The sequence below is a fragment of the Moschus berezovskii genome, chromosome 20 (genome assembly GCF_049115385.1).
Source record: "Moschus berezovskii isolate FMDL1 chromosome 20, NW_MosBer_1.0, whole genome shotgun sequence".
NCBI classification, from domain to species: domain Eukaryota; kingdom Metazoa; phylum Chordata; class Mammalia; order Artiodactyla; family Moschidae; genus Moschus; species Moschus berezovskii.
The window spans coordinates 53,375,671-53,387,586 of NC_142479.1; the positions used below are offsets into that span (position 1 = coordinate 53,375,671).

General features: G+C 43.9%; 3 protein-coding genes across 13 annotated transcripts; all 3 read right to left on the bottom strand.

The window, feature by feature from the left end:
* Positions 1-248: 248 nt before the first annotated feature.
* On the bottom strand, positions 249-893 carry LOC129537623 (uncharacterized). Of its 4 annotated transcripts, none has more exons than XM_088828482.1 (2): positions 781-893; positions 249-648 (listed from the first exon to the last, which is right to left on the bottom strand). In XM_088828482.1, exons 1-2 carry the CDS (start codon positions 891-893, stop codon positions 249-251), a joined length of 513 nt encoding a protein of 170 aa, XP_088684608.1. The 4 variants fall into 4 exon arrangements, with proteins under 4 accessions (XP_088684608.1, XP_088684607.1, XP_088684609.1 ...); XM_088828481.1 differs by having other exon boundaries at positions 249-642; positions 745-893; XM_088828483.1 differs by having other exon boundaries at positions 249-593; positions 738-893.
* Positions 894-5,493: 4,600 nt separating this feature from the next.
* On the bottom strand, positions 5,494-6,153 carry LOC129537634 (uncharacterized). 4 transcript variants are annotated; one of them, XM_088828495.1, is made up of 2 exons: positions 5,759-6,153; positions 5,494-5,641 (listed from the first exon to the last, which is right to left on the bottom strand). In XM_088828495.1, exons 1-2 carry the CDS (start codon positions 6,136-6,138, stop codon positions 5,494-5,496), a joined length of 528 nt encoding a protein of 175 aa, XP_088684621.1. In that variant the 5' UTR covers positions 6,139-6,153. The 4 variants fall into 4 exon arrangements, with proteins under 4 accessions (XP_088684621.1, XP_088684620.1, XP_088684619.1 ...); XM_088828494.1 differs by having other exon boundaries at positions 5,494-5,884; positions 6,002-6,138; XM_088828493.1 differs by having other exon boundaries at positions 5,494-5,887; positions 5,990-6,138.
* Positions 6,154-10,990: 4,837 nt separating this feature from the next.
* On the bottom strand, positions 10,991-11,650 carry LOC129537630 (uncharacterized). 5 transcript variants are annotated; one of them, XM_088828507.1, is made up of 2 exons: positions 11,256-11,650; positions 10,991-11,135 (listed from the first exon to the last, which is right to left on the bottom strand). In XM_088828507.1, exons 1-2 carry the CDS (start codon positions 11,633-11,635, stop codon positions 10,991-10,993), a joined length of 525 nt encoding a protein of 174 aa, XP_088684633.1. In that variant the 5' UTR covers positions 11,636-11,650. The 5 variants fall into 5 exon arrangements, with proteins under 5 accessions (XP_088684633.1, XP_088684632.1, XP_088684631.1 ...); XM_088828506.1 differs by having other exon boundaries at positions 10,991-11,381; positions 11,499-11,635; XM_088828505.1 differs by having other exon boundaries at positions 10,991-11,402; positions 11,499-11,635.
* Between the last annotated feature and the right edge of the window lie 266 nt (positions 11,651-11,916).

Consider the following 11,916-nt stretch of genomic DNA (forward strand, 5'->3'; position numbering starts at 1 on the left):
CATGAAAAACAGATGTCCTAAAGAAATAGGAGGGAGTTCTGGGAGAATGTGATTTCCTTGGACATTCTGAGTGATCTCATTTAGAAGGGAGGGAGTTTGGACAGAAGTTAGAATTCGGGCTCAGTATGTTTGGTGGTTGTTTATGAAATTCAAGGGACCAGTTCTCTTGATCCCTCCACATTTTAAAAAGAAGCTCTCCAACTGTCGGGAGGGAGGAAATGAGGAAGCAGTATGTTCAAAGCAGAGATTCAGCAGCAAGAGGAGGGACAGCACACTGGGCGGGGGCAGGTGGAGATGACACAGGTGGGGCGATAGCAGGTGCTGTGGCAGGAGACCCGGCCACACACTGGGCGCAGGCAGCAGCTCGGGCGGCAGCAGCTGGAGCCACAGCAAGAGGGGCGGCAGCAGCTGGAGATGCGGGGGCAGGTGGGCTGGCAGCACACAGACTGGCAGCACCGGGGCCTGCAGCAGCTGGAGATGCAGCAGGTAGGCCTGCAGCAGCTGGAACCACAGCTGGAAACACAGCAGGAGGGGCGGTAGCAGCTAGAGATGCAGCAGGTGGGGCGAGGGCAGGTGGGCTGGCAGCACACAGGCTGGCAGCACCGGGGCCTGCAGCAGCTGGAGATGCAGCAGGTAGGCCTGAAGCAGCTGGAACCACAGCTGGAAACACAGCAGGAGGGGCGGCAGCAGCTAGAGATGCAGCAGGTGGGGCGAGGGCAGGTGGGCTGGCAGCAGACGGGGCGGCAGCAGCTGGATACTCCACAGCTGGGGCGGCAGCAGGTGGTCCTGCAGCAGGTGGTCTGGCAGCAGCTGGGGCGGCAGCAGGTCTCCAGGCAGAGACTTCGGCCACAGCTCTGGTCAGAGCAGACGGAGCCACAACAGGAGCTGACCATGGTGTTAGAGGGTGGAGGTTCTGGGTGAGTTTCCAGGAAAGTGAGCTTTCTGAGTCTGAGAGTCTCCTCGGCCCACAACCCCCTTTATACCCTGCTGAAGAGCTGCTACCATTATATCATTATTTCCTTGTTATTGTTTACCCTCTTAGGAAAAATGATCAGCTAATTACATAATTGTGTGTTTCTCATTCATTATTAGAAAATGGTGAAAATAATCCCTTTCCTTTTCCTGATAAGTTCCTGTGTGTCCAATTGAAAGCCCTGTCCCAGTTCTTCCCTAGTGGGTGTCACCTTTGCTCCTGGTGGGTTCAATGCTTACAAAGCATTAATCATATGACCTACCACTTATTTTTTGAGTGTAATATTCTCTCCTATCACTGCTCTCTGAAATTCAGAGAGAAAAAGTTACTTATATGGCTTATGTATATTTTGTTTTCAAGGGTGAGGGGAATAAGTGCTGGTGAGGTTAAACACTGGAAATGAAATAGAAAACAAGATGTTTGGGGGAGGATGTCCCACAAATAATATGGATGAATGTGATCCTATGTGGGCCCCCTGGATGGTCAGGAAGATAGACCATGAGGAAGTTACAAATTCTGTGTCTGATTTCACTGCATTGTCTCAAGCACTTAGCAGTACTCACAGCTTTTAAAACACATTTTTTGCTGTATGCCTCCCAGGTTAAGCAGCCAGAATGGGATATTTTGATTTATCTTTTAGTTTTCAGAATAGTATATAGGATGTTTCATTACAAAAGCATTCATTATATATAAAAATGTTTGGAATTATTAAGGCTTCAACTGAGCGAAGACATTCTGTTGGGTAGTAAGAGAACTTGACAGAGAACTCCTCATCTTCTTCCTGTAGATGCTTGAATGAGACACATGCCTAAGAACCAGCTTGGCAATAGTCAAGGGTTTCCCTGATAGCTCAGCTGGGAAAGAATCCACCTGCAATGTGGGAGACCTGGGTTTGATCCCTGGGTTGGGAAGATCCCCTGGAGAAGAGAACGGCTACCCATTCCAGTATTCTGACCTGGAGAATTCCAGGGACTGTATAGTCTCTGGGGTCGCAAAGAGTTGGACTCGACTGAGTGACTTTCGTTTTCAAAAGAATGGCAGTTGTTTTTTAAGTCTTTATTTTTTAATTGGAGGATAATTCCTTTACGAGGTTGTGTAGGTTTCTGCAGTACAACAATGTGATTCAGCCTTAACTATATATATATATATATATCCCCTCCCTCAGGTCCACCCTCCCACCCCAATCCCGTCTCACCCCTCTAGGCTGTCTTAGAGCACTGGACTGAGCTTCCTATGCTATTTTTAAATGAAGAACTAAAATCAACATATATAGTATGTGGATAAGTTTCATACATCCTCAATTAAAAGTGAGGAATAATAATATTTATCATTTGTAGAGTGTTTACTGTGCATTATGCTAAATTACCAGGCATTGTGCTGAGTTCACTGAGCATTGTGCTGAATATCTTTTATTCGTATTGAATCTTTAATACAGCATATAATATAGTGTGTATTCTTACTATTTCTTTAAGCAATAGGCCAAGAAGCAAAGAAACATTAAGAGGAAAAAAAAATTCTGTAAGATTAAACAGAAGTTAAGCTGTTTTAGGACAGCTGAGGAAGAGGTGGAAAATAAAGCTTGCAAGCCTTTGCTGAAGCCCTCTCAGCTTCCTGGAATGTTTCATCTTTGTCGCTATCTTTGCAAACTCCTATTCCTCTCTCAAAACCCCAGGTTTCCCTGATGCTTCCTCGCAATGATTAACCACCCTGTTCAGTACAGTTTGTCCCTGATTTGTGCTCCGAATTTTGCACTCTTTGCTGTACCATGGGTACTTTCTGTCATTCCCCTACTGCGATGCAGACACCCTGACGGCATGAACTATAAAATTTAATTTTGTTTCTGGGACAGAGCACGTTAGTGATAATTGTTTGTCGAGTGAGTGAAGGCTTTTGGATGACTTAAAGGTATGTCATGTTCCTTTAAAAAATATGTATGTTTGCCTGGTCGAGAAAAGTAGGAGAAACATTCCAAAGAAAGGGATCATGGTTGCACTTGAGGAAAACCACATTTGTTTATGTGAAAAGCAACGTGTCAGCTGATAAAACACATCTGTGGAAGTTCAAATTTGATTCATAGACTGGAACTTACCTATAGGACACCATGGATACATGTGGTATAGTAACACAGAAACAGATATGAGAGAAAGGAGGTGAACACAAGTGTTGACACTTCTCTGCACTTCCATATATCACAATTTAGATGTTTTGTGAGAATTAGCCACCATCACTGGTTTAATATCAATCAGCTAAAAATATTTGCTGAACATCTATTGTCTTTGTTTGAATTTCACCAAAAGTTGATATTGAGACAAAGATGTGAGTGCAGGTAGTTCACTTTGCAAAGGAGCGATTCTGGTAAGTACAGATGAGGAAGTGGAAAAGAAGGCAGGAAAGAAAGAAAAACCTAAACGTCTGTGTTAATAATGTGGTTACCACTGTGGGTGACTGGCGAATGAATCTGGGGACATCCTGAGGCTGGGCCTCTTAGTTGCCATGATTGTACATCAGGAAATCCCACAGAATCAATGAATTTGGCTGATATAGAAAACTGATGGATTTCCTATGCATTTAGCAAAATTTCTTCATAAAATGTAATGGGAAAAATCAATTCACAGATCTGAGCAATAAATATAAAAACTATGTAAACAAATCCGTGAAATAATATACTTATCTGGTACTGGCGGAATGTATTCACATTTCCTGAAGGCCAAAAATTAATATTTGAATAAACATCAGAACAAAAAAATGTACAAGTAAAGCTAGGTTTGTGAGTAAAGACATAAATGTGACACAAATGCATTCAATAAGGATGTGTCTCTGTTTGTGAAAATAGGTTTTGAATGGGATTGTCAAAGGCCAGTAACAGGAAACTCACTTCTGAACACATTCTTTGGTGTTATTTAAATTTTTAACTAAAGCTGATATTGGTGTATGAGTAACATAAAATCCTTCGAAAAGAATAAGTGTACTTTAGATAAAATCCACAGTTCTCTCTACAGATTCAGTTTCATAATTTTTCCACGTTTACATTTAAGCTCCTACTTATTATACACTAAAAGATGAAAACTACATTTCAGTCAGTCTTTCCAACTCTCAAATGAACTGTTGTGAATTACAAATTGCTTTGGGGACAGTTTGGGTTCCCTAGGAAGCAGACGCAGAGATGAAAATTAGCAAACAGGATGTTTATTGAGAAGTGTGCTTGGATTAGCACTTCTAAAAGGAAAGGGAAGGGAAATGAACAGAAGTGGACAGTTGGAGAAATCAAGTTGGGATAGAGTTTCAGTGGACATCTAAGCATGGCACTGGAAAGGTTCGTTTTTTGTCTTGGACCTAAACTGACAGTCACCAGCAATACCTAGGAACACCAGGTCTGTTTCATTGCTTTATATGACCTGCCCAGCACTGAAGGTAGCCCCACTATAAGGCAGAATAAACTGAATGTTCTGAAGAATAATAATAAACCAAATCTACTGAAGCTCTGGCTACCAGAATAAAGCAGAACTCCACTGTACATGTAGGGGCTTCCATGGTGGCTCAGAAGATTAAGAATCTGCCCGCAATGCAGGAGACCTGGGTTCGATCCTTGGGGCAGAAAGATCCCCTGGAAAATGGAATGGCAACCCACTCCAGTATTTTTGCCTGCAGAATTCCGCAGACAGAGCAACCTGGTGGGCTACAATCTATGGGGTCGCGTAGAGTTGGGCACAGCTGAGTGACTAACATTTTCACTGTGTATGCAGATAAAGGACTCATTGCATGTGACCCGAAGTAGAAAATGCATAGACTTTACTAAACTATCTATACGATGCTTTTCCAGGTGAAAAAACCCTGAAAGGTGGTGCTGTTAAAAATCATGAATTGTGTTCAATCTTTCCAAACATTTTCTCCTGTAATTATATTCATAGATGAACTATCACTTCAGTTTCACTCATTTCCCCCATAAAGACTAGAAAATGATTAATTTATCTATTTCCTAGACATAATTAGGCAGTGGTCAATGTCTTTTGACGTCTCTTGAAGGTCGATTAATGTGTGTCGTTTGGAAGGTGCCGGCAAAATACAATTACTTTGGAATAAAATATAAATCCTTACACAAAAGAAAGAGTAATAATCAGATTCAATTTTCATTGCCATCGGAGGGTGTTTATTTTGGTTCATGGAAATAAGAAGACATAAGAAAATCTTTAACCAAGAGTACTCAAAAAATCTTCATTGCAATTCCATGTTAGAGAGATAAAAAAATCAGTGGCCCCAAAAGTGATGGAGACAAATGAAAAATAGATGTGCTGAAGAAAAAGGGAGGAGTGTTTGGGAGACTGTAATTTCCTGTGAGGTTCTGAGTGATCTCATTTAGAAGGGAAGGAGTTTGGACAGAAGTTAGAACGGGGCTTGGTATGTCTGTTGTTTGCTGATGAAATTCAAGGGACCAGTCCTCTTGAACCCTCCACATTTTAAAAAGAAGCTCTGCAACTGTGGGGAGGGAGGAAATGAGGAAGCAGTATGTTCAAAGCAGAGATTCAGCAGCAAGAGGAGGGACAGCACACGGGGCGGGGGCAGGTGGAGATGACACAGGTGGGGCGATAGCAGGTGCTGTGGCAGGAGACCTGGCCACACACTGGGCGCAGGCAGCAGCTCGGGCGGCAGCAGCTGGAGCCATAGCAAGAGGGGTGGCAGCAGCTGGAGATGCGGGGGCAGGTGGGCTGGCAGCACACAGACTGGCAGCACTGGGGCCTGCAGCAGCTGGAGATGCAGCAGGTAGGCCTGAAGCAGCTGGAACCACAGCTGGACCCACAGCAGGAGGGGCGGCAGCAGCTAGAGATGCAGCAGGTGGGGCGGGGGCAGGTGGGCTGGCAGCACACAGGCTGGCAGCACTGGGGCCTGCAGCAGCTGGAGATGCAGCAGGTAGGCCTGAAGCAGCTGGAACCACAGCTGGAAACACAACAGGAGGGGCGGCAGCAGCGAGAGATGCAGCAGGTGGGGCGAGGGCAGGTGGGCTGGCAGCAGACGGGGCGGCAGCAGCTGGACACTCCACAGCTGGGGCGGCAGCAGGTGGTCCTGCAGCAGGTGGTCTGGCAACAGCTGGGGCGGCAGCAGGTCTCCAGGCAGAGACTTCGGCCACAGCTCTGGTCAGAGCAAACGGAGCCACAACAGGAGCTGACCATGGTGTCAGAGGGTGGAGGTTTGGGTGAGTTTCCAGGAAAGTGAGCTTCTTGAGTTTGAGAGTCTCCTTGGCCCACAGCCCCCTTTATATCCTGCTGAAGAGCTGCTATCATGACATCATTATTTCCTTGTTATTGTTTACCCTCCTAGGAAAATTCATCATTTAATTACATAATTGTGTGTTTATCTTGCAGTATTACAAATTGGAGGAAAAAAACACTTTTCCTTTTCCTGATATGCTCGTGTGTGTCCAGTTGAAAGCCATAGCCCAGGTCTCCCTTAGTGGGTGTCACTTTTGCTCCTGGTGTGTTCAATGTCTTAACAAAGCATTAGTCATATGACTCTAACATTTTTCCTTTGAATGTGATATTCTCTCTATCACTGCTCTCTGAACTTCAGAGAGAAAAATTTTCTTATACGGCTCGTGTATATTTTGGTGTCAAGGTTGAGAGGTCCATGTGCTGATCAGGTGAAGCACTGGAAAGGAAACAGAAAGAAAGATGTTTGTGGGGAGGGTGTCCACAAATCATATGGGTGATTGTGATACTCTGCAGGCATCTTGATGGTCAGGAAGATAGTCAGACCACAAAAACGTTTTAAATTATGTGTCTGTTTGGGCTCTACTGACAGAAGCACTTAGCAATAGTCACAGCTTTTAAATAGAAGGAACACACTTTTGCTGTGTCTCCCAGGCTAGGCAACATGAATGGGATGTTTTTATTTATCTTTGTCAGACTTGTACATAGGATATTTCATTTAAAAACATTCATTATATACAAACATATTTGAAATTATTAAGTTTTCAAAAATGTGGATCCAAGACACTCTGTAGTAAGAGAACCTGACAGATAACTCCTCATCTTTTTCCTGTAGCTATTTCAATAAGACACATGCATAACAAACAGTTTGACAATAGCTAAAAGAAGGGCTTCCCTGATAACTCAGCTGGTAAAGAATCTGCCTACAATGTCAGAGACCTGGGTTCAATCCCTGACTTGGGAAGATTCCCTGAAGAAGGGAACGGCTACCCATTCCAGGATTCTGACCTAGAGAATTCCATGGACTGTATAGTCCATGGGGTTGCAAAGAGCTGGATACGACTGAGCAACTTTCATTTTCAAAAGAATGACAGTTATTATTTTAAATCTTTTTTTTTAATTGGAGGATAATTCTCTTACTAGATTGTGTAGCTTTCTGCAGTACAACAATAAAGTGTATATATGTCCCCTCCCTCTGACCCATCCTCCCAACCCAATGCCATCCCTCCCCTTTAGGTTGTCACAGAGAACCAGACAAAGCTTCCTATGTTATTTTTAACCTAAGAACTAAACTCAGCATATATAGTATGTGGATATGTTCCATACATCTTCAATAAAATCTGAGGAATAATGATATTTATCATTTTATTTACTGTACAGCTACTGCTAAGTCACTTCAGTCGTGTCTGACTCTGTGTGACCCCATAGACGGAAGCCCACCAGGCTCCCCTGTCCCTGGGATTCTCCAGGCAAGAACACTGGAGTGGGTTGCCATTTCCTTCTCCAATGTGTGAAAGTGAAAAGTGAAAGTGAAGTCACTCAGTCGTGTCCGACCCTTAGCAACCCCCTGGACTGCAGCCTACCAGGCTCCTCCATCCATGGGATTTTCTAGCATTATGCTAAATTCACTAGGCATCATGCTGAGTTCACTGAGCATTGTGCTGTATATCTTACATTAGTTTTGAGTCTTTAATACAACTTAAAATACAGTGTATATTCTTACTACTTCTTTAAGCAATAGGCCAAAGAAGCATACAAACGTTGAGGAAAAAAGAAAAAAAATCTTGTGTAAGATTAAAGAGAAGTTAAGCTGTTTTAGGACAGCTGAGGAAAAGGTGGAAAATAAAGCTTGCATGCGTTTGCTGAAGCTGTCTCAGCTCCCTGGAATGTTTCATCTTTGTCGCTATCTTTGCAAACTCCTATTCCTTTCTCAAAACCCCAGGTTTCCCTGATGCTTCCTCGCAATGATTAACCACCCTGTTCAGTACAGTTTGTCCCTGCTTTGTGCTCCGAATTTTGCATTCTCTGCTGTACCATGGTTACTTTCTGTCATTCCACTACTGCGATGCAGACACCTCGAAGGCATGAAGTATAAAATTCAGTTTTGTTACTGAGACAGAGCACGTTAGTGACAAATGTTTGTCGAGTGAATGAAGGCTCTTGGATGACTTATGGGTGTATAATGGTCCTTTAAAAAATATGTCTGATTTGCCTGGTAGAGACAAGTGGGAGAAACATTCCAATCAAAGGGATCATGGTTACACTTGAGGAAAACCACATTTGTTTACGTGGCAAGCAATGTGTCAGCTGATAAAACACATTCGTGGAAGCTCAACTTTGATCCATAGACTGGAACTTACCTATAGGACACCATGGACACATATGCTGTATTAACACAGAAACAGATATGAGAGAAAGGAGGCGAACACATGTGTTGACACCGGTTCTCTTCACTTGCAGACATCCCGATTTAGCTCTCTTTTGTGAGAAGTAACCACCACCACTGGTTCAATATCAATCAGCTAAAAATATTTGCTGAACATCTATTGTCGTTGTTTGAATGGCACCCAAACTAGATACTGAGACGAAGATGTGAGTGCAGGTAGTTCACTTGTGGGTGGGGGGAAATTCTGGGACGTACACATGAGGAAGTGGGAAAGCAAGGCAGGGGCGAAAGAAAAACCCGGAAGTCTGGGTTAATAATGCGGTTACCACTGTGGGTAACTGGGGAATGAATATGGGGCATACCTGAGGCTGGTGGCTGTTCACCACCATGATTATATGTTTAGAAAAACCCAAGTATCACCGGAATATTATTGTTAACAGCGAAGTTGGCTGACATAGAAAAGTGATAGATTTCTTATGCACTTAGCAAGATTTCTTCATAAAATCTAATGGGAAGCATGTATTTACAGTTCTCAACAATAAATATAAAAAATATATAAGCAAATCTGTCAAATAATATACTTACCTGATATTGGAGGAATGTATTAACATTGCCTGAAGGCCAAAAATTAATATTTGAATAAACATCAAAACAAAAAAATGTACAAGTAAAGCTGGGTTTGTGAATAAAGACATAAATGTGACACAAATGCATTCAATAAGAATGGGTCTCTGTTTGTGAAAATAGGGTTTCAGTGGGATTGGGAAAGACTAATAATAGGAAACTCACTTCTGAACACATTCTTTTGTGTTGTTTAAATTTTTAACTGAAGGAGATGTTGGTGTATAAGTGACATAAAATCCTTAGAGAAGAATAAATAGATGAAATTCACAGTTCTCTCTACATATTGGTTTCCATAAGTTTTCTATGCTTATGTTTAAGCTCCTACTTATTATACACTAAAGATGAAAACTACATTTCAGTCAGCCTTTCCAGCTTTCAAATTAACTGTTGTGAATTACGAATTTCTTTGGGGACTGTTTGAATTCCCTAGGAAGCAGACCCAGAGATGAATATTAGCAAACAGGATTTTTATTGAGAAGTGCTCCTGGAATGAACACTTCTAGAAGGAAAGGGAAGGGCAGGGAACAGAAGTGGACAGTTGAAGAAATCAAGCTGGGATAGAGTTTCAGTGTACGTCTAAGCATGGCACTGGAAAAGTCCCTTTCTTGTCTTGAATATAAAACCACAGTCTCCAGGAACACCTAGGAATTGTCACCACATCTGTTTCATTCATTTATATCACCTGCCTGGCACTGAAGGTAGCCCTTCCATAAGGCAGAATAAACTGAATATTTTGAATAATAATAAACCAAGTGTACTGAAACTGTGGCTACCAGAATAAAGCAGAATTCCATTGTATATGTAGTGGCTTCCATGGTGGCTCAGAAGACAAAGAATCTGCCCACGATGCAGGAGACCTGGGTTCGATCCTTGGGGCAGAAAGATCCCCAGGAGAATGGAATGGCAACCCACTCCAGTATTCTTACCTGCAGAATTAGGTGGACAGAACAACCTGGTGGGCTACAATCCATGGGGTCGCAAAGAGTTGGACACAGCTGAGTGACTAACGTTGTCACTGTGTATGTGGATGAAGGGCTCGTTGCCTGTGACTCGAAGCAGACAATGCATAGAGTCTACGAAACTATCAATGCGATGCTTTCCTAGGTGAAAAAATCCTGAATGCTGGTGTTGTTAAAAATCATTAATTGTGTTAAATCTTTTCAAAACTTTCCTCCTGTTATAGTGAAGATGCTCTATCACTTCAGCTTCACCCCTTTTCCCCATAAAGACTAGAAAATGATTAATTTATCTATTTTCTAGACATAAGTAAGCAGTGATCAATGTCTTTTGACCTCTCTCGAAGGTCGATTAATTTGTGTCGTTTGGAAGGTGCAGGCAAAATACAATTACTCTGGATCAAAATGTAAATCTTTAAAAAAAAGAAAGTAACATTCAGATTCAATTTTCAGTGCCACTAGCAGGACCTTTATTTTGGTTCATGGAAATAGCAAGACATAAGAAAACCTTTACCAAAGAGTAGCGAAAAAAATCTTCATTGTAATTCCATGTCAGAGAGAGAAAAATCAGTGGCCCTAAAAGTGATAGAGATAAATTCCGTAAGTATGAAAAATAGATGTGCTGAAGACAAAAGGAGGAGTGTTTTGGAGATTGTAATTTCCTGTGAGATTCTGAGTGATCTCATTTAGAAGGGAAGGAGTTTGGACAGAAGTTAGAACGGGGTTTGGTGTGTCTTAGGTTGCTTATGAAATTCAAGGGACCAGTTCTCTTGAACCCTCCACATTACAAAGAAGCTCTCCAACTGTGGGGAGGGAGGAAATGAGGAAGCAGTATGTTCAAAGCAGAGATTCAGCAGCAAGAGGAGGGACAGCACACGGGGCGGGGGCAGGTGGAGATGACACAGGTGGGCCGATAGCAGGTGCTGTGGCAGGAGACCCGGCCACACACTGGGCGCAGGCAGCAGCTCGGGCGGCAGCAGCTGGAGCCACAGCAAGTGGGGCGGCAGCAGCTGGAGATGCGGGGGCAGGTGGGCTGGCAGCACACAGACTGGCAGCACCGGGGCCTGCAGCAGCTGGAGATGCAGCAGGTAGGCCTGAAGCAGCTGGAACCACAGCTGGACCCACAGCAGGAGGGGCGGCAGCAGCTAGAGATGCAGCAGGTGGGGCGAGGGCAGGTGGGCTGGCAGCACACAGGCTGGCAGCACTGGGGCCTGCAGCAGCTGGAGATGCAGCAGGTAGGCCTGCAGCAGCTGGAACCACAGCTGGAAACACAGCAGGAGGGGCGGCAGCAGCTGGAGATGCAGCAGGTAGGGCGAGGGCAGGTGGGCTGGCAGCAGACGGGGCGGCAGCAGCTGGACACTCCACAGCTGGGGCGGCAGCAGGTGGTCCTGCAGCAGGTGGTCTGGCAACAGCTGGGGCGGCAGCAGGTCTCCAGGCAGAGACTTCGGCCACAGCTCTGGTCAGAGCAGACGGAGCCACAACAGGAGCTGACCATGGTGTTAGAGGGTGGAGGTTTGGGTGAGGTTCTAGGAAAGTGAGCTTCTTGAGTCTGAGATTCTACTTGGCCCACAGCCCCCTTTATATCCTGCTGAAGAGCTGCTATCATGACATCATTATTTCCTTGTTATTGCTTACCCTCTTAGGAAAATTGATCATTTAATTACATAATTGTGTGTGTGTCGTTCAGTATTTGAAAGTGGAGAAAGTGGCTCTTTTCCTTTTCCTGGTAAGTGCCTGTGTGTCCAGTTGAAAGCCCTGTCCCAGCTCTTCCCTAGA